This window comes from Balaenoptera physalus (genome assembly GCF_965194825.1).
Source record: "Balaenoptera physalus genome assembly, chromosome: 6".
NCBI lineage: Eukaryota > Metazoa > Chordata > Mammalia > Artiodactyla > Balaenopteridae > Balaenoptera > Balaenoptera physalus.
The window spans coordinates 112,136,584-112,162,989 of record NC_138885.1 but is presented as its reverse complement, the minus strand read 5'-3'; the positions used below and the strand labels follow the sequence as shown (position 1 = coordinate 112,162,989).

Below are 26,406 nucleotides of genomic sequence, written 5' to 3'. Positions count from 1 at the left end.
TACTGAACGACCATAAAACGTCATTCAATATTCTTGATATCCTCATTTTCCAGGACTGTGAAACTTGATCTACTAAGGACGGCTTCCTTTATAAGATGATGGTAAAGGAGATCTCATAACGATTATAAAAATCTTCAACATTCCTTGAAACGTTTCGATTCCATTACTCCCACCCTCACTAAGCGGAAAAGAAAACTTGGACCAAACCTGCCCCTTGACCAAGGATCACAATCCAGACTATATCACTAACACTTTTCTTTACTATAAAAATATAAAAGGTAAGTGTTTATCATTTGTAAAAAGTAAAAGTTTATTCATTACAGTGATAAAAGCTAACGCTTCTGGGAAATGTGCTATGTGCTGGTCACCCCAGGCTCCATCACTCTCAGCTAATCACCCCACTTCACGGAGAAAAGTGAAGCGTTGAGAAGGACACTTCACGAACCCCCTTTCACACCCGCCTATACACTGGAAGGTGGCCCGTGTGCTCTCATTCGCTACCTCGTCCTGTGACAAGGAGGCACGGTCCTTTGCTCCCACGTCAAACCTTCCTCACGTGGTGCAGTGGACGCCACTGCCGCTTCAGGTCACGTGCTTCTGCAGTTCTCCCCTCTCCTCCAGCATCAAACACCCTCTCTCTTCAGGATAGTTCCCATCCGCTTAGACTATGGGATGATTTCTTCACCCCAAACGTAATGCAATGTGGGGTTACCCTGCTCACCCCTTCACCCACAACCTTCCACAGCAATCCGTGCTCTCTGAAATGTTCTTATACCCCCTCCTCTCTCCATCTCTCCCTACCACTCCTCCGGAACACATCAATCAGGCTTTCTCTGCAGCCACCCGCTAACTCTGCTCTTGTTAAGGTCGACCGTGACCTGTGCATCACGGTATCCAGCGACCAATCATCAGACCTCCACAGTCTTGCAGATGCAGCTGATCACCTCTTCCTTTTTGAAAAGCTGTTGCCATGTGTCCTTTAGAACTCCACCCTCGCGTGGACCTTCTCCCATCTTAACAGCCCCCCCTTAGTCCACTTGCTGGCTCTTCCTTGGTTCCCATCCTTCTTATACTGGTGTGATTCAGGGCATAACCCATGAAGCTCTTGTCCTTCTACCACTTCATCCAGCTTCATGACTTTAAATACCATCTATCAACCATGACATTTGTATGTCCAGCCTGATCTCTCAACTCCAGACTCATGTATCTATGCGCCCATGACACATCTCGAGTGGAGGTCTAATTTACATCTCAGACATAGCATGCTCAACACCAAGCCTCTGGCCATCCTTTCTCCCCCCCACCCCCCCAAACCCTGTGCCTCTCACATACCCCCCATGTCGGTATCTGCTCAAGGTCATGCCAGCTCCCTCCTCCCGCTGTTCAGGACAAAGACCCCACCATTATCATCGCTTCATTTCACCGCTTCGTCCCATGCAACGTGTCGTCAGATTGTGTCAGCTCTACCTTCAGAATATGTGCTGCCCACCTCCGCCACTGCCACCCTGGACTAACCCACCAACATCTCTCTTCTGCTCAAGCACTCATACTGTACCAGTAAGAAGAACCCGTGCTTCTTACCCACCAGTCATACACCTCAAGAGCCATCCTGGTGCCCCCCCCAAATATGAACAACTCCCCTAAAGGGAGGACTCAGGAGCCATACTATAATATAACTTTCTTAGGGAAAATATTCCAACGTAGCAAATCTTTTTAATAAAAATTGAGTCCACCTTGTATATTAGACCTTAATTTAATGGACTCAGAACGATTCACTAATTGACTTTTCAAAAGACTAGAAGTGATTGCATCATGACTCCCATGGTGTGGCACCCAAAGCCAGCTTTATTTTATTACGCTCTGGTATATCCCCAACCCCCAAGAAAGAAAAGACATGACTACGTTCAAAGAGCAGCACCAAGGTCCATCTCCACTCGTCCCTTCACAAGGATATTCTAATCAGGTCAGCTGTTGTTCTGGTACACTAAAGCAAAAGACTGCTCACTTGTGTTAAACTCTACGTGCTGGTCCTTCCCCCGGCAGGCAAACATCTGGGGCAGATTACATCCTTTTCCTGTTTAGCTCTCATCAGCTTCTTGCAGTACCTTTAGCTCTTGCAGAGACATTCCCAGACAGGTGACGGCTCTGCCTGAGCTCCTGAAGCGATGCACTTACTTAATACCCTGGATTGGAAGACATAACACGGGGTTGTGGAGGAGGGGACGGAGGACAGGTTCTGACAGCAAGACGAGGAGTGTGAGCCATCTGAACACCTTACTTTCGAGGTGTCTTTCCAGTCACGCTGGAACATCCCACGGCCAAAGACACCCTCAAGCAGTAAGGAGCCTTGTTCTTCCTTCGACTCCTTGACGTACCTTTAATTAACTATGAGTCTGCATAATCGAAACTTCCTTCTCATTTGAGAGTAAGCCGGTTCACACACAAATGGCTGGACCAAGAATTTTACATAAGAGATAGGCTCATTCATGGGGCAGGGGTAGACAGAGGTGTCTGCGATGGAGGATAGTGAGAAAGAAACCTAACTAGAAGGCACGACCCCTCGATTTTAGATCTTATTCCTCTGCCTCTGGACATGTCATCTCGGGCCAATACAACCATTTTCTCCTTGTGTGCTGGTTTCACTGTCCATAAAGTTCGCCTAGTAAAATTCAGACCTCACTTCTAAGAATTGCTATGAAATCAAATGGAATAACATGGGAAAATATCTTGAAAATCACAAAGAGGGCTTCCCTGGTGGCGCAGTGGTTGAGAATCTGCCTGCCAATGCAGGGGACACGGGTTCGAGCCCTGGTCTGGGAAGATCCCACATGCCGCGGAGCAACTGGGCCCGTGAGCCACAACTACTGAGCCTGCGCGTCTGGAGCCTGTGCTCCGCAATAACAGGCCGCGATAGTGAGAGGCCCGCGCACTGCGATGAAGAGTGGCCCCCACTTGCCGCAACTAGAGAGAGCCCTCGCACAGAAACGAAGACCCAACACAGCCATAAATAAATAAATAAATAAATAAATAAATAAATTTTTAAAAAAAAGGTATGGTTAAAGATCTAATTACAATGCAATTGACAAAGAAACTTGGTTTCATCAAATCAAGTTCTTTAAAAAAAAAAAAAGCACAAAGAAATGAATCAATAATGCTATCTGTGGCAGAGTGAAAACCTCTTTTTTATTCCTAATTTCATCCTGACCAGGACTGGATCGATGAGAATCCAGGCTGATCGAATGACAAGTTCAATATCAACAATGGATGCTTCCCTCACTGACTGACCCCTGACGCAGGTGAGGTCTCAGCTTTCCATGACCCCCAGTGCACATTTCATATGGCCAAGGTTGACATCTCAGCTGACATCCTACTAGGGTGGGGATATTATGAAGTCAAAAACATCAGAATTAAAGATGGGAGGTGTTTCATCAGCAAGAAGGCCATTCATAAATGACGATGTATCACGTGTCATCAAAACTAAGACAACAGGGGCCTTCCCTGATGGCACAGTGGTTAAGACTCCACCTGCCAATGCAGGGGACACAGGTTCGAGCCCTGGTCCAGGAAGATTCCACATGCCGCGGAGCAACCAAGCCCGTGCGCCACAACTACTGAGCCTGCGCTCTAGAGCCTGTGAGCCACAATTACTGAAGCCCGCGTGCCTAGAGCCTGTGTTCCACAACAAGAGAAGCCACCGCAATGAGAAGTCCGCGCACTGCAACGAAGAGTAGCCCCCGCTCGCCGCAACTAGAGAAAGCCCGTGCACAGCAACGAAGACCCAACACAGCCAAAAATAAATAAATAAATAAATTTATCTTTTAAAAAAAGAAAGAAACTAAGACAACAACAGCTATGACACACATGACTATTTTATATACCGTTAACAAGGAAAAAGGACATGTTCATTTATAATTCAAGATTCCATCAGTTGTAAGAAAAGTACATTTAAACATGGGAAAACATGCATTTTATGACTAGTACAAAAAATTATAATAATTTATCATGTTTCTTAAGATTTTACAAAAGTAAGAGGAAGGGGCTAATGGTTAGTTAATAAACTAAAGCAATGAAGCACACTCTATCTATGTCTCTATCGTGGAAAATAACACGTTTCATAAAAGGACACATGAGAAATCATCCCTTATGATTCAGAGAAGGAGTCTTGAAAGAGTCCTGTTCTAATATACTTAACTATGTCATTAAAAAAAATAACATTGTTAACTCTGCCATCAGCCTGAAAAAGTAGCAAAAGTAGAACTGTATAGATAATCATATGAGAAGTTAAAGAGATCAATACATGAGGAGGCCATGAATGAATTCTAGGTATGTTATTATTAACATGCCCCCGAAAATCTTTTCCACATAGCACAACTTTATGACTAAAATTACCAAGAAAACACTTTATGTTTAGAAATTGGTGCTGGTAATACAGACTAAGAAATCATGACAGTCTGAATGGTTAGGTAGGTTGTGTGATATCATTATGACTGTGGTTCTCCTTCTTAGAGCAGGAGTTGGAACACGCTTTCTGTAAAGGGCCAGACTTGCCGTGAAGTTTCCACTTTGTGGACCATATGATATATCACAACTACCCAACTCTGCTGTTGTAACACAAAAGCAGCCATACATGATATACATTAAAAAAAAAACTGGTTTGGCCAATTTCCAATAAAACTTTACTTACAAAAACAAGAGGCAGACCAGTTTTGCTCTGTGGGGTGTGGTTTGCAAGCTCATGCCTTAGAAGATAAAGCTCAGACCATCTTGCAAATATACACACTGGGCCAAATATATCTAATAGTCTAGTTGTTTCTGTTGGAGAAGAATAAAACATGGAGTCCTTGTGGGTCCGAACTCTTACAAAGGGAAAGCTTAGGTTCCTAACAATATGGAACTTGTATGCATTCTTAATACATAATGTGATAACCAGGGGGATGGACGGGTCTGTCTCAATGAATGACTAGCCTTAAAAATACTGAAACAGGGACGAGTCCTTTCAGGATTCAGTCTGTTTAAGCATAATAGTCAGACATTTACTGCAAAATGAAACAGAAGCAAAAAAACGCAGAGAGAGAGAGATACGAACAATCAAAGCAACTAAAATTGAACAGTAAGGCTTTGAGTTATTGGACCAGTGGGCTGAGGTCTCTCCACAAAGTTCCTCACATTAACTGGCCTCTGTTTTCCCCACCTTTCAAGTTTCAATTAACCTTTCTGCCACAGCAGATCACAATTTGTACACACGAGTCCCATTTTAATAAACCGATGTGGTTCAGAAATCCTCACAGTTATTTCAGAGAGAACGGCAATTACAGAAGCCCACTATCACATCCGGAATTTCAGGGAGAAAGGTTTCAATTATATCTCCCTTCTCAGGAATCAGATGTAAAACTATCAATACAGAGTCAGTGATATTAACGGATAATGTGTTTACCAAGCGAGCAGCAGGGCACATCTTGTTCCTCTAGATTCTACAGCAGCATATTTTTGTTCCTATATATGTACAGTTTGTGTACAGAATAGAATACAAAATAAAGTAGGAGTGCACTTTATAGAATGTAGGAGACACAGGGATGGCCTTACTCCCTTTGTCTTTGCATAGATTCATCAGTTTTGTTTATTGCTTGTTTGTTTCCATTTCTGATCAATCTTCTCTATGTCTCAAGGGACCTGAATCCCTCCACAGCCTAGAATGAGCCCAACCGAGTCATGACCTGTGCTGGTGTAATCACATGTGTGTGTGTGTGTGTGTGTGTGTGTGTGTGTGTGTGTGCTTCTAACCAATAGAATATGGCCAAGGTGAAGCACTGTCACGCCTGAGATTATGTTGTGTTATATAAAATTCCGTCTCAGCAGACTGGAAATCAGGATTCTGGCCTTAAAGAAGTACATAGCTGTTTTGTGACCTGCCAATGAAGGGGGCCACATGGGGCGGGACCACAGGCAACTTCTAGGAGCTAAGAGTGCACTCCAGCCAAGAGTCATCAAGGAAACAGGACCGCAGTCCTACAACTGCAAGGAAATGAATTCTGCCGACAACTGCAATGAGCTTAGAAGCAGATTCTCCTACAGTCGAGCCCCCAGATGAGAATGCAGCCCAGCCAACACCTTGATTACAGACTTGACAGACCCTGGGCAGAGAATGCAGTTAAAGCTGTGCCCAAACTCCTGACCCAAAGAAACTGTGTGTTGTGTTCAGCCACTAAGTTTGGGGGTAATTTTTTATGCAGGAAGAGGTAAGGAATATAAAGAAACATTAATGTGAATGCCAGGTAAACATGTTTCCTGGAAAAGGTTGGATTGGATCCCTAAAGAAGCCTGAAGATATTCTGGAAAACCTGAAGTATAATATGTCAGCGCCCTTGAGGGAGGGCAGAAGCCATGATTTATACTCCTCTACATCATCTCCAACATCCAGAAAAAGATACAAAAAGACATACGAGAGTTCTTCTACTTGATTTGACACTAAATCATTCGCTTAGCTGTGTGTGTCCATAGCAGAGCAATTGGCTATGTAACTTCAAATATCTGCCAGTCCTATGTATTATTTGAAGCATTTTAAAGTTCACTACTACAGAATGCTTCCAAAGACTTCACTGATGGTAAAACCCTCAGCCCCCAGGTACTTCTGGCAACAGATGTCATTATGTAAGAGTTTGCAAATCACCCATATTCCAGCCAGTCACAAAATGCTGAGTAGAAACTTCTGGAGCAAAATAAAACTGAGATTAGGAAGATCACGTATTGATTACATTAACAGTTGAGAAACACTTCCATTCTAGTTTTCCAAAACAACAGTAAACACTTTTCTAAAATAACCCTATAACACAGTGAGCCCCTGTAACTGTCCAAGGGGAATCCAGCCACAGCAGCACATGGACATGGGGAGAGGGGTCAGAGATGGAGTTGGGAGCCAGTCTTGCCACCTGCAGTGGGTGAGCCCTATGACTTGATAATTTCCAGCTTCCCAGGCCTCCACGCTTCCACACACAGCTCTGTGGACTTACAGTGTGCCCTGCTTATCTCCATGCTTATCGGGAAGGTCAGACGGTATCAGGACTGAGGATGTATTTCACGCACCTTAAAACTGATGGAGCTGGGGCTTCCTTGGTGGCTCAGTGGTTAAGAATCCGCCTGCCAATGCAGGGGACACAGGTTCGAGCCCTGGTCCGGGAGGATCCCACATGCTGCAGAGCAACTAAGCCCGTGTGCCACAACTACTGAGCCCATGAGCCACAACTACTGAAGCCCACGCGCCTAGAGCTCGTACTCTGCAACAAGAGAAGCCACCGTAGTGAGAAGCCCGCGCACCACAACGAAGAGTAGCCCCCACTCGTTGCAACTAGAGAAAGCCCTCGCACAGCAGTGAAGACCCAGCGCGGCCAAAAATAAATTAATTAATTAAAAACAAACAAACAAACAAAAAACGGATGGAGCTGTTATGACCCCAGGTCCACAGGCATGTTTGCAGAACGGAATCTGTGTGCCCTCCAAGGTGAAACGCAGGCAACAGGACCACCTTGGCAGCTCCCGCACGGGGGCAGGGCCAGACCACCGTGTCTGTTTGGAGAAGCTCGGAAGTGCCCTATCGGCCCCCAGTTCCACTCAAAGAAGCCCTGCGGCGCCGTTTCCCTCTGATGCCGCACGGGCATGTCTTCCGGCGTCCCCTTGCCACCACCCTGCACGGTGTTTCTTTGGTTCCCACAGTGGACTTTTCCAACTCTTGTGCTCACGGCCCCTGTGGGCTTTCCGCCTGCTCTTCCTCTGAGCGGCCCCTGTGCCATCAGCCGTCAACCTTCACAGCAGGTCCCTGGGTCCCTGGTTTGCCCTGGAAGAGACCGGGCAGCAAAGCAGCCCTCCCCCGCTTCAGCCCAGCTGATGACTCTAGACCGTGGTTGTCTGGGACAGCAACGCCCTCTCTTCTACCTGAGAGCGCGGGGAAAGTAAGGCGCCCTCCATACGGGAAAACGTGGGCAAGCCTCAGCCCAGAGTATGGGCAGCCCAGGGGGTGAAGAGTCAGGTGAAAATCTCGGAGAAACCCCACCACTAATAAAATCGTGGCTTCCTCCAAAAGGCATGAGAATCAGCATGCCGAGAATCACCCACAGGAGAGCCATAATGTGAGGTGGGAGGATGGCAACAGCTTGTACCTTTCTTCAATATGATAAAAAAAACTTTTACTGTCTGATGAATAACGGAAGCAGTGGGTGGCTAGGTTTTAAGAAGTCTCGAGAATGTTTTTAATGTGAATTTACACACACATGCACACACACACACACACACACACACACACACACCTGAAGGAGAGTGAACTTCCCCAGCCACAGAAGAACATGATGCCCTCCCATTCCAAGGACCCACTGGCACGTGGTCAGCCTGCAACTGTGTCCCGAGTGTCCGTGGCTGTGTACGGGGCCTCTTACCTCACAGAAGCTCTGGCACTGCTGCTTCCGCAGGTCCCAGGACACCTTGCAGGGCTCCAGGCACTGGGAGAGATGAACAGGGAAAACCAATCAGTGAACACGGGAAAGAAACAAAGCCCAAAAGGAAAGAGCCCACCTGTGTGCACCCCTGGCTTTTCAGGGCCTACTTTCCCTAGTGACTTCGGGAAACACAATGAATCAGCAGCTCATCTGAACTCTGTGTATCACAGGAATATGAGGAAGAGCGTCACGACCGAGCAGGGACAGAAAGACATATGTTTCCACACAATCGAGAAAAGAGAGCCGCACGGTCTGGAGGCGACACGGAGGAGAAGCAGTTATATCCCCTGTCAGGCACAGCAGTGTGGATATTTACTTTTATTCAGTAAAAAATATTTTCTAAAGGTTGTGGTTACAGATGGATTCTTTTCTCATCTGCTTTAACAATAACTTGCTTTTAAATGGACAACATAGGGCTATTTTTTGAATATTCTTCTGTAAGTGACTGAAGTATTGCATTAAATATATGTATATGTGTGTATATATATATATGTTTATATATATCACACCCATTACTGTTAACTTATGTGTTTATCTCAGTGAATCCAGCAGCATTCACATTTGTCCAGTTTAATTACTCTATTAAAATGGATTGAATAAACCTGAATATGAGACTCTGCCATAAGAGCTTCAGAATAAAGTTTGAATACATATATATAATTTACACATATGATTTAATAAATCAAAGATAAGAGCCAGGATCCACTGTTCAGTAACAATTGTAATAATAAATATATTATTGAATGAACAAAGTATATATACATGTAAATGTAGGTTTTATATACATACTACTATATATAATATATAATTATAACACTTAAAATATAGTACTATATATACTATCTATATAATATATTGTAATAAGAGATAACAGCCAAGCCTCGTGATTGAAATTAAAATCTTACATTCATATGAATGGATATTTGATTCTCAAAATTATATTTTAATGCAAATTTTAATTAGTACAAATTAATCATCTCATATAGTTAAATGACAGTTTTCTAAATATTGGCATACCCTGGCTCCCATAAGCTCATGATTATTCTATCTATCTTTCATTATTGATAAATTTTCCAGTTGATATCAAAATTCTCAGTTAAATTTCAGACATATATAATGTAGAATTCAGAACATACACCCGTACTATATTTTCACTTTACTCTCTAGTACCCTCCCTGTTTTAAAATACAGTTTAAAGATGAACTGGAAGACTCTATGTGAAATTTACTTTGCAAAAATCCATTGCTTTATTTTTCAATCAAAAATGCATATATGAAAACAAACTACTGACTGTATCAACTGTCAGTCTGTCACAGCACTGCTCTCAAAGTGTGATAAAGGACCAATAATATGAGCATCACCTTGGAGTTCATGGGAAATGCACTAGATGTACAGAGTCAGATCTCTGGGATTGGGAGCCAAGAATCTCTTTTAGCAAGTTCCCCTGAAAATCTTGGTGCTTACACTAAACTTTAAAAAGAACTGCCTTATTGTGGTAAACATTTCCCAATATATATGTGTATCAAATCATCACACTGTACACTTTAAACTTACACAATGTTATATATGTCACTTATATCTCAATAAAGCTGGGGGAAAAAAAGAACTGCTGTAGAATTTGATGAAAACAGAGTCTGTAATGGCTCTTTCTTGGTTCATGTAAGTATCATTTAAGAATCAGTCTACTTCTTGTGAGAATATTCTAGATTTGATATCCTTTAAATGTTGCATATGAACAATTCATTTTTAGTTATTTTAAATTAAAAAACTTGAGCTCGTCAATGATGCTTTTCCAAGACCTATATAAGCGTGTCCCAAGTCTATTAGTGTTCACCTCTTCCAAGCATGTTCTAAAACAGATGTACAATTTTTCACCAATATAACAATTCTAAAAGAATACCATTTTTCTAATAGCAATGAAATAGTTTAAAACTTGTCTACCTTACATATTTCATGAGCTCCCTAAAGAGTGAGTTTTGTTTCCTAAAGGTACATCCAATGCCTTACCCACAGAGCTATCCTAATTTGTTGCAAGACATTGGCTCCTAGTCAAAAAACTTTACTGGTCATTTAATAAATATGCTTAGACTTAACTCCTTCTCAAGACTACTTGAAATGAATAACTGACATTCTTTCAAATACCTTGCAATTTTTTTCATTTGAAGAAGTGGCCTACAACGGAGCAGGACCGCACCACAAGACCTGGGGATTTTTCACGGACAGAGGCTCAGCTACTGACAAGTTAAGTCTCTGTCATTTCACTCGGGAAACATCCAACAAGCATTTATTCCATATAAAAAGTGTTCAGTGCAATGTGGCTAAAAATGTCTCAGAATAATTATGTAATTCTTGCTTTCTGTCATTGCTGAAAATGTGAATTATGAAAACAAGATATTACATGTGTACAGTTGCATTTTCACAACTAGGGACATGCATGAGTGCATTAAAAAAGTCAGTCCTTTGTGATGTCCATGATTCCAAATAACCATATTCCTGACAACTTGTGGAATAAATGCCTTATAAAAACTAGATATCATTTACAAAAGTGGGCATATTTCTGAAATGCTAACAACAGCAATACGTAATGCACTTGTCTTCTTGTTAACCCAGAATCTCCATCTGTCAAGTCTAGCATTGGTATATGCAATTCATTTAAAGTTCTATTTTAATTGCATGCTTGCCTCATTTCCAGTCACCACTAATCAGTAGCACCTAAAGATACATCTCAAAATGCTACTAATGACAGCCAACATTTTCTTTTAGTAATCCTCTGTGAAAACTACCTGACAAGAACAGCCTAGATGTAAACATTTGAGTAAATCTTTGCAGGATAAATTTTCCAAAGGTCTGTTTCTTTATGGTGCTACTGGCCAGGTAAAATGATTTCAACAAAAGCTGAAGAGGAAAAAAATGACAGCCTTTTCTCTCACACTTTGAACAAGAAGGAAACACTTTCTATTTCTCCAAGTAATAATAATAAAAAAGTACTGCCAAAGAAAGGTAGTCGCAAAACTCTCTTCCATGTGTGAAGGGAGTAGAAGAGAAATAATACTACAAGCAAACAACTGCAACTCTAAGGGCCATGATCACATACTGTGTCAAACTACAAAAACAAACAAACAAAAACAGTAATCAAAGTTAGTATTTTAGCAAGTGGTTTAGGCTTTCAAGTTTTAGGCTGATCAACTGTTTGAAATCATTTCCTCCTAGGCTACTGCTTCAAGCCCAATGAAGAGAAACTTTACATTTCAGAGAAACTTAAAAAAAAAAAAAAAGGTTGAGCAAGCTAATCACATTGATCATCATTTGGAATGTAGCTATCAATTTTTTTTTTACTTAATCTAGAAAGATACATTCACAATATCACTTGCTCAGATGATAATTGTATATTAAATTTATATTTTTTAAATGTACAGTAATAGAGATTGGTTCAAGATGGTGGAGTAAAAGGACGAGTGCTCCCTCCCTCTTGTGAGAGCAACAGAATCACAACTAACTGCTGAATAATCATCGACAGGAAGACACTGGAACTCACCAAAAAAGATACCCCACATCCAAAGACAAAGGAGAAGCCACAGTGAAACAGGAGGAGGGGCGCAATCACAATAAAATCCAATCCCGTAACCGCTGGGTGGGTGACCCCCAAAATGGAGAATAATTATACCACAGAAGTCCACCACTGGAGTGAAGTTCTAAGCTACATGTCAGGCTTCCCAACCTGGGGGTCAGGAAATGGGAGGAGGAATTCCCAGAGAATCAGACTTTGAAGGCTACTGGGATTTGATTGCAGGACTTCGAAAGGTCTGTGGGAAACAAAGACACTCTTGGAGGGCACACACAAAGTAGTGTGCACATCGGGACCCAGGGGAAAGAGCAGTGACCCCATAGGAGACTGAACCAGACCTACCTGCTAGTGTTGGAGGGTCTGCTGCAGAGGCAGGGGGCGGCTGTGTCTCACCGTGAGGACAAGGACACTGGCAGCAGAAGTTCTGGGAAGTACTCCTTGGCATGAGCCCTCCCAGAGTCCGCCATTAGCCCCACCAAAGAGCCCAGGTAGGCTCCAGTGTTGGGTTGCCTCAGGCCAAATAACCAACAGGGAGGGAACCCAGCCCCCCCCATCAGCAGACAAGCGGATTAAAGTTTTACTGAGCTCTGCCCACCAGAGCAACAGCCAGCTCTACCCACCACCAGTCCCTCCCATCAGGAAACTTGCACAAGCCTCTTAGATAGCCTCATCCACCAGAGAGCAGACAGCAGAAGCAAGAAGAACTACAATCCTGCAGGCTGTGGAACAAAAACTACGTTCACAGAAAGATAGACAAGATGAAAAGGCAGAGGGCTATGTACCAGATGAAGGAACAAGATAAAACCCCAGAAAAACAACTTAATGAAGTGGAGATAGGCAACCTTCCAGAAAAAGAATTCAGAATAATGATCGTGAAGATGATCCAGGACCTCGGAATAAGAATGGAGGCAAAAATCAAGAAGATGCAAGAAATGTTTAACAAAGACTTAGAAGAATTAAAGAACAAACACCTAGAAGAATTAAAGAACAAACAAACAGAGATGAACAATACAATTACTGAAATGAAAAACACACTAGAAGGAAAGAATAGCAGAATAACTGAGGCAGAAGAACGGATAAGTGACCTGGAAGACAGAATGGTGGAATTCACTGCCACAGAACAGAATAAAGAAAAAAGAATGGAAGGAAATGAAGAGAGCCTAAGAGACCTTTGGGACTACATTAACATTGTAGAGGTCCCAGAAGGAGAAGAGAGAGAGAAAGGACCCGAGAAAATATGTGAAGAGATTATAGTCAAAAACTTCCCTAACATGGGAAATGAAATAGCCACCCAAGTCCAGGAAGTGCAGAGAGTCCCAGGCAGGATAAACCCAAGGAGAAACACGCCGAGACACACAGTAATCAAATTGGCAAAAATTAAAGACAAAGAAATATGATTAAAAGCAACAAGGGAAAAACAACAAATAACATACAAGGGAACTCCCATAAGGTTAACAGCTGATTTCTCAGCAGAAACTCTACAAGCCAGAAGAGAGTGACACGATATATTTAAAGTGATGAAAGGGAAGAACCTACAACCAAGATTACTCTACCTGGCAAGGATCTCATTCAGGTTCCATGGAGACATCAAGAACTCTACAGAAAAGCAAAAGCTAAGAGAATTCAGCACCACCAAACAAGCTCTACAACAAATGCTAAAGAAAATCCTCGAAGTAGGAAAAACAACAGAAGAAAGGGACCTACAAAAACAAACCCAAAACAATTAACAAAATGGTAATAGGAAGATACACACTGATAATTCCCTTAAATGTGAATGGTTTAAATGCTCCAACCAAAAGACACAGGCTCACTGAATGGATACAAAAACAAGACCTATATATATGCTGTCTACAAGAGACCCACTTCAGACATAGGGACACATACAGACTGAAAGTGAGGGGATGGAAAAAGCTATTCCATGCAAATGGAAATCAAAAGAAAGCTGGAGTAGCAATACTCATACCAGAAAAAATAGACTTTAAAATAAAGAATGTTACAAGAGACAAGGAAGGACACTACATAATGATCAAGGGATCAATCGAAGAAGAAGATATAACAATTATAAATATATATGCACCCAACATAGCAGCACCTCAATACATAAGGCAAATGCTAACAGCTATAAAAGAGGAAACTGACAGTAACACAATAATAGTGGGGTACTTTAACACCTCACTTGTTAAATGGACAGATCATCCAGACAGAAAACTAATAAGGAAACACAAGCTCTAAATGACACAATAGACAAGACAGATTTAATTGATATTTATAGGACATTCCATCCAAAAACAGCAGATTACACTTTCTTGTCAAGTGAACACGGAACACTCTCCAGGATAGATCACATCTTGAGTCATGAATCAAGCCTTGGTAAATTTAAGAAAACTGAAATTGTATCAAGCATCTTTTCTGACCACAATGCTGTGAGATTAGAAATAAATTACATGGGAAAAAATGTAAAAAACACAAACACATGGAGGCTAAACAATATATTACTAAATAACCAAGAGATCAATGCAGAAATCAAAGAGGAAATCAAAAAATACCTAGATACAAATGACAATGAAAACACAATGATCCAAAACCTATGGGATGCAGCAAAAGCAATTCTAAAAGGGAAGTTTATAGCAATACAATCCTACCTCAAGAAACAACAAACATCTCAAATAAACAACCTAACTTTACCCCTAAGGGAGCTAGAGGAAGAAGAACAAACAAAACCCAGAGTTAATAAAAGGAAAGGAATCATAAAGATCAGAGCAGAAGTAAATGAAATAGAAACGAAGAAAACAACAGCAAAGATCAATAAAACTAAAAGCTGGTTCCTTGAGAAGATAAACAAAATTGATAAACCTTTAGCCAGACTCATCAAAAAAAGAGGGAGAGGACTCAAATAAAATTAGAAATGAAAAAGGAGAAGTTACAATGGACACTGCAGAAATACAAAGCATCACAAGAGACTAACAAAAGCAACTCTGCCAATAAAATGGACAACCTGGAAGAAATGGACAAATTCTTAGAAAGGTATAAACTTCCAAGACTGTACCAGGAAGAAATAGAAAACATGAACAGACAAATCACAAGTAATGAAATTGAAACTGTGCTTAAAAATCTTCCAACAAACAAAAGTCCAGGACCAGATGGTTTCACAGGTGAATTCTATCAAACAGTTAGAGAAGAGCTAACACCCATCCTTCTCAAACTCTTCCAAAAATTTGCAGAGGAAGGAACACTCCCAAACTCATTCTATGAGGCCACCATCACCCTGATACCAAAACCAGATAAAGAAACTACAAAAAAAGAAAATTACAGACCAATATCACTGATGAATATAGATGCAAAAATCCTCAACAAAATACTAGCAAACAGAATCCAACAACACATTAAAAGGATCATACACCATGATCAAGTGGGATTTATCCCAGGGATGCAAGGATTCTTCAATATATGCAAATCAACCAATGTGATACAGCATATTAACAAATTGAAGAATAAAAACCATATGATCCTCTCAATAGATGAAGAAAAAGCTTTTGACAAAATTCAACACCCATTTATGATAAAACCTCTCCAAAAAGTGGGCATAGAGGGAACCTACCTCAACATAATAAAGGCCATATATGACAAACCCACAGCAAACATCATTCTCAATGGTGAAAAACTGAAAGCATTTCCTCTAAGATCAAGAACAAGACAAGGATGTCCACTCTCACCACTCTTATTCAACATAGTTTTGGAAGGCTTAGTCACGGCAATCAGAGAAGAAAAAGAAATAAAAGGAATACAAATTAGAAAATAAGAAGTAAAACTGCCACTGTTTGCAGATGACATGATACTATACATAGAGAATCCTAAAAATGTCACCAGAAAACTACTAGAGCTAATCAATGAATTTGGTAAAGTTGCAGGATAGAAAATTAATGCACAGTAATCTCTTGCATTCCTGTACACTAACAACAGAAGATCAGAAAGAGAAATTAAGGAAACAATCCCATTCACCATTGCAACAAAAAGAATAAAATACCTAGGAATAAACCTACCTAAGGAGGTAAAAGACCTGTACTCAGAAAACTTTAAGACACTGATGAAAGAAATCAAAGATGACACAAACAGATGGGGAGATATACCATGTTTTTGGATTGGAAGAATCAATACTGTGAAAATGACTATACTACCCAAAGCAATCTAGAGATTCAGGTCAATCCCTATAAAATTACCAATGGCATTTTTTACAGAACTAGAACAAAAAATCTTAAAATTTGTATGGAGACCTAAAAGACCCTGAATAGCCAAAACAATCTTGAGGGAAAATAATGGAGCTGGAGGAATCAGACTCCCTGACTTCAGAATATACTACAAAGCTACAGTAATCAAGACAGTATGGTACTGGCACAAAAACAGAAATATAGATCAATGGAACAAGATAGAAAGCCCAGAGATAAACCCATGCACCTATGGTCAACTAATCTATGATAAAGGAGGCAAGGATATGCAATGGAGAAAAGACAGCCTCTTCAATAAGAAGTGCTGGGAAAACTGGACAGCTACATGTAAAAGAATGAAATTAGAACACTTCCTAACACCATACACAAAAATAAACTCACAATGGATTAAAGACCTAAATGTAAGACCGGACACTATAAAACTCTTAGAGGAAAACATAGAAAGAACACTCTTTGACATAAATCACAGCAAGATCTTTTTTGACCCACCCCCTAAAGTAATGGAAATAAAAACAAAATAAGCAGTGGGACCTAATGAAACTTCAAAGCTTTTGCACAGCAAAGGAAACTATAAACAAGACGAAAAGACAACCCTCAGGATGGGAGAAAATATTTGCAAACAAATCAATGGAAAAAGGATTAATCTCCAAAATATACATAAACAGCTCATGCAGCTCAATATTAAAAAAACAAACACCCCAATCCAAAAATGGGAAGAAGACCTAAATAGACATTTCTTCAAAGAAGACATACAGATGGCCAAGAGGCACATGAAAAGCTGCTCAACATCACTAATTATTAGAGAAATGCAAATAAAAACTACAATGAGGTATCACCTCACACCGGTTAGAATGGGCATCATCAGAAAATCTACAAACAACAAATGCTGGAGGGGGTGTGGAGAAAAGGGAACCCTCTTGCACTGTTGGTGGGAATGTAAATTGATACAGCCACTATGGAGAACAGTATGGAGGTTCCTTAAAAAACTAAAAATAGAATTACCATATGATCCAGCAATCCCACTACTGGGCATATACCCAGAGAAAACCATAATTCAAAAAGACACATGCGCCCCAATGTTCATTGCAGCACTATTTACAATAGCCAGGTCATGGAAGCAACCTAAATGCCCATCGACAGATGAATGGATAAAGAAGATGTGGCACATATATACAATGGAATATTACTCAGCCATAAAAAGAAACGAAATTGGGTCATTTGTAGAGACATGCATGGACCTAGAGACTGTCATACAGAGTGAAGTAAGTCAGAAAGAGAAAAACAAATATCATATATTAATGTATATATGTGGAATCTAGAAAAATGGTACAGATGAACCGGTTTGCAAGGCAGAAATAGAGACACAGATGTAGAGAACAAACGTATGGACCCCAAGGGGGAAAAGCGGCAGGGGGTGTGGGTGGTGGTGGTGGGATGAATTGGGAGATTGGGATTGACATGTATACACTAATACATATAAAATAGATAACTAATAAGAACCTGCTGTATACAAAAAATAAATAAAATAAATTCAAAAAAAATAATTAGGGATAAATCTGATTTTAAAATGTCAAGACCTATATGCCGAAAACCCAGACTACTTCTAAGTGAACTTAAAAAAGAAATAAATAAAGTGAGAGATATGTTGTGTTTAAAATAAATAAATAAAAAATAAAATGTACCGTAATATAAAACATGTTCATACAATATTCCACTCATGGAATAGTGAGCAATGAGACTTTGTGACATTTACTACATTTACTACAATACTCTTTATCATTTAGCTGCAGCTCAATAAACACCTGCTGAATAAATTTATTGATAAATTGAAATGTTTTTATAACCAGTACTTAGGACTGGGATACCCAAGTACTTCCAGAGACCAAGCAAATAATGAGGAAGAGTGAAGGGGGTAAATTTTGGATAACTGGGGTGACAGAAAGAATGGTAAACTGGAGAGGTCAGCCAGTATCCAGGAAACAACTGCTCTTTGCTGCCTTCTGGTTGTTTTCCAGAATTGCCTGACACTCAAACTTTACAGAGAAGCCAATGATGCAGAATTTATCTAAATCCTTCCAACTTTTAAATATATTGTACAACACTGTACAGGTCTTTTTTATTGTAATTAACTTATATCATAATATACTAGAGGGAATCCCCTGGTGGTCCAGTGGTTAGGACTCCACGCCTCCACTGCAGGGAGCCCAGGCTTGATCCTGTAAGCCGCGTGGCGTGGCTAAAAAAAAAAAAGATAGTAGGTAAATTTTTTAAATTGCTCTAAGTAAGTGGTTCTGAAATGGGAGTGATTTTGTATTCCCAGGGGACATTTGGCAATGTCTGGAATCATTTTGTTATGATTAAGGGGAGAGGTACTGGCTTCTTGGGGGTGACGCTAGGGATGCTGCTTAAACATCCACCAGGGCCCAGATAGCACTCACATGATAAAAAATTACCTGACTCCAGATGTTAACCGTGCCAAGGTTGAGAATTTTTGAACAACATGCAAAGGAACCGGAGTAACAGAGCTGGTCCTGAGAAACAACTTCCCCAGGATGGAGGAGTAAATGCTACTCAGGACCATGACCTACAATCATGGAACAATTCTGTACATTTTGGCCACATTCATCCTTCTAAAACACGGTTTTGAAGATGTGAGGTCACTGATACAATTAGTCAATCATTATCGAATTTAACCTAAAGTACATGGTTTTACATTCAAAACATCTGGTCAACCAGCAAATCCTGTCCAACCAACTCCTTCAACCTCCTATGAATTGCTTCCAGTGAAGCTGGTTGCTTTTCTGTTCCCCCCAAACAAGATCCTTTCTAATTCCACTCTGTTGTGATATGTCTTCCTTACAGACAAGCTATTCTGTCCTTCTCCACTCAGATCAGTAGCTGCTTCAAACCATCTATTTTTGGCCATTGCTATCCACACAGCACACACTGATTTGCCCTCTCTGCAACCATGTAGCATTTAGAGTTCCCCCCAAGAATTCTCACATTTTTGACTGATTTGTGGAGCCTATGACTTGTATTAAAGTTACACTACCTCCAGATCCTCCTGAGGAGGGAATACGTCTGCAAACCCTTTTATAATCCCTCACAAGGCATATGGGACTGAACATGCAAACAAGAGAACAGATTATAAAAAACAAGCCATGTGCACCATGGAATGGAAAGCCGTGGTTTGAGCCCTAACTTGGCCATGTGTCTCATCTACAACTGAGAAAATCACATGAACTATTTAGCCTCAGCTTGATAATTCAAATATGAGAACACCACCATCCATGTTCACTTGTTAAACTATCACCGAATGTGAGAGAATCTTTACAGATTTATGGAGCACGTTTAAAATGATTTGTTCAGTGGAGCCTCTTAACAACAAAACTACGGAAGTGTGTAAAATTAGGTATTATTATTCTCACATTTTAGAGAGAGGAAACTGCAGTTTAGAGAGGTTGAGGAAACAAAGCAAGTGACTGTGGGTGAGGCTATGGGAACTGGAATTTTGAGCCACGCTTTGGCACACTCCAAGGAATGTTATTTCCATTATAAAGCACTGCCCCATTTACGCCACATGCTGCAAGAGCTTAAAGAGATGAGATATGTGCCAGGGATTTGGAAACTGAAGAGCAGTCTGCAAATCTATGAGATTACTAAATTATTATGATCCCAAGGAGGATTCAGCTCCAGAATGCCCTAGGTGCTACAAATTCCAAGGTATTTATGTATACCACAGACAGAGAGATCCCACTCTTCTGAGCCAAAGTACTGACAAGGAGGAAAATTATTGATATTGCTTTGGTGAACTACCATCTGGACAGTTTAGCACAAAGTTCCATACCTTACATTTAACCCAAAACTTTCACGCAAAAGTACAGAAAAGGAAATTATACTACCTAAATGGCAATCACAAAAAATTCTGAGGCAAAAAAGTTTCCTATAAAATTCAAATTTTCACACATGCCCAATCCTCAAGGAAAACAGAACCCATAATTACATTATGCTAAATAGACAGAACCCACGTTAAAACAAAGCAGCCAGCATTCCATACTTTTCAACCTGTTCACATTAACTTCTGCTAAATCAATGAATGTGGATTCGTATTTCCTATGTGCTAAGTGGTCATCGACTCACCAAGGTGGGGGAAATCTGGTCGAAATTTGTTCCACCCTGAGGTAGTCTATCATCTCCATGGGAGAAAAGCATGCAAATAAATCAGTCTACAGCAACAAAGTATACAATAAGTGATAGAAGAGTAAAGTCCCATAAGAAACCAAAGTGGTATGTTGTTCCATATGGGATAATTGGAGAGGATTTCACAGAACTGAGGGCTCATGAATTAGCTTAGAAGGATGAGGAGGACCTGATCAATTGTAAATAGATCTGGGGCCTGGACAATGTCGTAAATATGTGGAGTGTGAGAGCTAAAAAAGAAGATGCAATAAAACACAAGGCTAGGAAGATGGCCCTTGGAATTCAATAAGAGCCACTGACAGTCTTAGAAAGGAGTTGCTTGCCCCTATCTGTGCTTAAAATGACTTGAGTGTTAGAATAGGAGATGGATTACGGAGGCAAAATATGCAGGAAATGAAACCAGAGCAAAAGGTTTTACAATTTCTTCCAAACCTTCTCTCCAGCACTTCTAGTGCCAATACGCCATTTGGATGGAAGAGGACATTGGGTGAAAGGAAAAGAAAAAATCAACCTATGAAAGGCAATGTGGGAGAAGTGAGAACGGGAAAGGCACCCAACTTTCTAACCTCAATCGGAGGAGCTGACTGTGTCAATATGACGGAGGGTGCAGGCGAAACAAACATGGGGCGAGAGGTGGAATTAAGCGTTTAACGTGATGAGTTTGAGCTGTCAAGTGGATATACAGGGAAGGATGTCCACCAAGCTACTGGAATTATGGATACACAGTTCTGGAGAAAGGGTAGAGCTAATGATGAGCATTTACAGGTTTCTTTTCTCTTTCTTTCTACATCATGCATTCATTTCTTTCATAAACATGTGCTGAATTCCATCACCACGGCATCATGCTAAGTGATGGATCTGTTAAATTCATGAATTACACACACACACACACACACACACACACACCTGTCTTCAAGTTCTTCACAGTCTAGAAAGGTAAACAAGGCATGTTCACTTTTAAGCAAAAGTCCAAGATACATGTCAAAAGGAAGTAGAGAAAATATGAAGTTGGCATGTCAAGAATTTGGGGAGCTGGGATATATGACAGCTAGAATGGCAACACTGAGGCGACCTCACAGTTCAGCAAAATGGTTTTGTGTGATCTATCTTGCCCCCTCTTCTGTATTTGTGCCCGGGGAGACTGAAAAAGAAGGGACTGGAACATATTGGTAGGCAGAAAAAAAGGATCAGGTGGAGGGGGTCTGACTGAAGATGTAGGAGAAATGGGAAATAATCAACAGATCCAGGTTCCAGAGAATGTTGCAGGGGTTACAACATGGAAACACAGAATTTTAGAAAGGCAAGCATCTTTGATGGCATCTAACCCAACCCTACATCTTCCAGATTTGGGAACTAAAACATCTTTACAGGAACAATGGCTGGGTAGCAGGATTCAGGTCCAGGGCTCCATTTGTGATTGGACACAGACCAATCAATTCACTGTTGAGCTTAGAGGATGTAAGAATCTGGAGGCAGAGACACACAACAATGGTCATGAGAAGCACATTCTGTCCATAGTTCTCCAGTGTGGTGAGAAAGTGCTGATGATGAGATGTGTGTGCCCTTCTAGGGGCAATTCTGGTGACTGAGCTTGCGAGGTCCTGAGCTGATAGACAACACAGGTGAGGGACACAGAAACTGACGATTCCAGCCAGGTCTGAGGTTTCTGACACATGAAAGAGTAACATTTGCCCAAGAGGATTCTTTCAGAATAAAAACTTTAATGACCACATTTTTAAATGCCCCTATGTAGTAGGTACTCAGTGAATGAGATGCCCTTCCATTTCTAGAAGACCAATAAGGAGAATTAATTTTAGTTCTTTCATATTTCCCGCATATCTACCTTTGTTTCTTTTAATTAAAGAAGAAAATAAACCTTCTTTCAATTCTAGTCTCTCAAGCATGTTCCAATAATTGTTTTAAAAGTGCCAATTTTTTGCCCAAATTCCAACAGCTATGGACGGGTGAGGTGGCATGTTCTTGCGTATGTGGCCGGAAGGTGGAATCAGAAGGAAAAATCTGAGACTAGAGCACTGTACGTTTTATAGGACATATGGTATGCTCTCACACAAAAAAATTTTCTGTTGAATAAAAAAAAGTTAAATAGTGATTTATATTTAATTTTTGTCTGAATGGTTGCCTGGATGTAAAGAATAAATTTGGGGTTCCACAAAAAAAAAATCCACTTTTCATTTCATACAGGTATATACTCATAGCATATAATAATGCCAGCAACAGACGTTTCCAAAGACCTTTTCTGTTTTCTGAATTAATGGCAGCAAGTTTCTCTAGGAAACTGTAGATCTGTTTTTTAGATGGAAGCGTTTTTTTCCCCAGTATATTTCCGGAAATATGTGCGCCATAGTGGCTTTAGAAGTATTCACGGACTCTCTCCAGCTCTAAACTGGTATAGAAATTGTTACAATCCTGTTGTGTCAAAAAGTGTACCGCGTCTTGCCAAAATAATGAAACCTTTTGGCAGCCAGCCCACGGAAGTACAGCTGAACAATCAGCAGAACCTAAACCCGAGAGCTTCAGCATTGCCAGCCCAGCACGGCGATGTCACACCTCAGACATCTCACATCACAAGACAACTTTCTCTGAAACACTCTAAGGATAGTTACTCTCCTGCCGCGATGCTTATCAAGAAATCTGGGCCTCATTTGATCACAACTACTGTTCACAATAAAGGGAATTCTAACATCAAGAGCTCTTTTAGTTTCAGCGAAAGTATTTAGAAACAAACAAACAAAAAAAACAATTAAAATGGAAAAAAGAAACGAATCGAGGTAGTTATTATCAGAAAACCGTCCTGTCACTGTCATTCCTTCTCATACCGTTATGCCTATCATGAAGCCTCTTGAAATAGATCCGTCAGGGGATTCTGTTTCATTAAAGACCAAACAGACTTTCCTAGCATCCAGATTTTCCACTTGATCATCTGCTATGGCATTTTGGCAGAGTACTGAAGTTCCAGATAATAGCCCATGGTTACTTCTCAAATTAAAAAGATACTATGTATACCTGTATACATACCTGTAACTTATATGATATTGTGCATCAAATATAGTTCAATTAAAAATTTTTGTAATAGAAAGTTTTCAAAAATAAAGGTAAAAAATATTAGTAATGAAGAGAAAGTGACAACTTTACAGGGGAGAAACCTGGAGATAATACCTTAACTAAGTGATAAAGGATACATCTCCAGGAACGGGGAAACCCACCTGGTGCGCCCCTGATGCGATGCACTGGTAAAAACAAAGCATCACCATCACTGAGACAGTGTCCTGCCCAAAGGGCAGAACCTGAATTGAACCATGAGGAAGTATCAGACAAATCCAGAATGAGGCGCCTTGTACAAAGCAACAAGCCTCTAGTCTTAAAAAATACCAACATCGGGAACTTGCTGGCAAGACGACGGCATAGAAGGACGTGAGCTCCCCCCTTCTTAGGAAAACACCAGAATCAGAAAAACAAAAACAAAAACAAACAAACAAAAACACTGGAACCTACCAAAAAAGACCCTACATCCAAAGACAAAGAAGAAGCCACAAGGAGACGATTCCTTTATAAGAACTGGTCTCTCATCTTTGTATCTGTGTGGTCAGTATTTGCAGGACTTTGAATTTACCCACATTAAACTTCATACTATTAGTTTCAAAACAAAACCCAATATCATGAGAGGCAAAGAAGGGCTGAGGATTGCTTCCAGATGAAAGGACAGTAAAGACATGTGACAATTAAATGCAAAGCCATGCTGATGGGTCGGATCCTGAATCAGAGAAAACAATGCCAGACAGGACGCTATTCACACAATTAGTGAAATTTAAAATTCAGACCAAATGTGAGATCTTAAGATTACATCAACGTGAAATTCTCTGAGTTCGATTATTCCACGGCAGTTATGCAAGAGATGCATGCTGAAACGTTTAGGCGTAAAGAGTCATGATGTCTGCAACTTACTTTTAAATGGTTGGGAAAAAATAACAATTGTAACAAGTGCACACATACACCTATATCTGTCTATCTAGAGAGAGAGAATGTGATAAAGCAAATAAAACTTAACTGGTAAATCTAGATTGGGGTCAGAAACTAGAAACCAGGGACCAAATCTGACCCACCATCTATCTGTTTTTGTAAATAAAATTTACTGGAACACAGACACACCCATTCATTTATGTATTGTCACTGGTTGCTTTTGTGCTACAATAGCCGAGTTGAATAGTTGAAACAGTTTGTATGGCCAAGAAAGGCAAAAATATTTACTTGTCTTTGTCAGAATGTTTGCTGTACCCTGATCTAGATGAAAGATATGTGGAAGCTCTCTGTCCTATTCTTGTAACTTTTCTGAAGTGTTCTAAATGAAGTTAAAAACGAATAGATCAAAACAACAATCCTACTGTATAGCACAGGGAACTAGATTCAATATCCTGAGATAAACCATAATGGAAAAGAATGTAAAAAAGAATGTAAAACAGAATGTATATATGTGTATAACTGAGTCACTTTGCGGTATAGCAGAAATTAACACAACATTGTAAATCAACTATACTTCAAATTTTAAAAAATGAACACATCAAGTAATCTTAAAATTACTCAAAATCACAAATTTTCTTCAGCAGGCATCACTGAAATCTACTATGGACATAGACCTATGGGCAAAAGGTGATTTTAAAATTAGTAAAGCGGTTATAAACAAGTTGTGGGAAGAAATGGAGACTTAGGGACAAAGGCTTGAGACCTGAAACCTCATAGTGACCGAGGGGCACGTCTTCCCACAGAATGGTTAACAAAAACCGTCTAGGCTCTGCAAAGTTGTATCTAACAGGTTCTGTAAACAGGTGGTTTAAGGACAGCCTCAGGAACCCTGATGGTGCTGAGGCTGGAACAGCCCCGTCATCCTGGAGTCTCAGGGTAATTCCATGCGGGGGTGTGTGACGACCCCAATCATCTCGACCCCTTGTCTCGGTTTCTGATTATAAACACAGGAAATGAGTTCACTCAGCCCTGTGGTCCAATTTGCCTCTGAAAATGTCCCTCCCTCCTTTGTACTAAAGGAACCATTCTTACAACATCAAAGCAAAACGTTTCTCACAATGAAAGTAGGAAATGAGTATAACCTACTTATTTTGCCATTGCAAACCATTCAATGAGACGTCCTGCATAATTATCAGCTTCCAGTAGTACTTGCACATGCTGCCTAAATTCATACCTAAATTCTAAAATCAGCGGAATCAGCCCATCCCTATTACAAGTCCAATGAGGAAAAACTGATCCTGGTGTTTGGCCAAGGCAGGGATGTAACAGAAGGGTGTGTTCCATTTCCTCATCCTAACTTGAACATTTCCCTAAAGACACTTGAGAATGGGCCCTCAGTGGGATATGGACTGCAGAAGCAGACAGCCCAACCAAATGATGTACACGACAAGACAGCCTTTCCTCTGGGAAAATTAAAAATGTATATTTCATCAGGGCGCTCAGCAAATCAACAATGGCTGGAGAATATTATCTCTATGTCATTTCAAAGCCAGATATCTCCCTCTCTCTCTCTCTCACGCATGCATGCACGCACACACGCGCACACACACACCATTTTTTATTATAGTTTGATCACAGGCCTGTGTGTCCTTCACAGGCTATCAAATCAACGACTCATCCTTCTCCAATATTGACCCCCAGGTAATCAAAATAACTTGGGAAGCCTGTCTCCACCATGAGTCAGATTTTAGAGACTGAATTAAGAACTGTCTTGTGCTTTCATTCGATCAGATGCTGCACAGCTCCAGAGGAATCCCTGGTCAGAGTGTCCTGCGGGTTTAACCAGCCAGGCCCCGCTCCCTCGTGAAAGCCAGAATGTAATCTGCACAGCATGCGTCTGACAGCACTGAGGCCCGAGTTAAGGAACTGCTCCCGACATGCCACACACTGAATGGAG

The 26,406-nt window shown here is 40.7% G+C and overlaps 1 protein-coding gene across 1 annotated transcript in view; it reads right to left on the bottom strand.

The window, feature by feature from the left end:
- Positions 1-7,884: 7,884 nt before the first annotated feature.
- The window catches only part of LOC309662926 (uncharacterized protein), a gene marked incomplete at its 3' end in the record, with an annotated part of 111,992 nt that continues 93,470 nt past the window's right edge, over positions 7,885-26,406 (bottom strand). The window contains exons 3-4 of the mRNA XM_082466133.1: positions 8,424-8,486; positions 7,885-7,926 (exon numbers count right to left, since the gene is read on the bottom strand). Coding sequence (XP_082322259.1) covers positions 7,885-7,926; positions 8,424-8,486 — 105 coding nt within the window. The remainder of the gene's footprint in view (positions 7,927-8,423; positions 8,487-26,406) is intronic.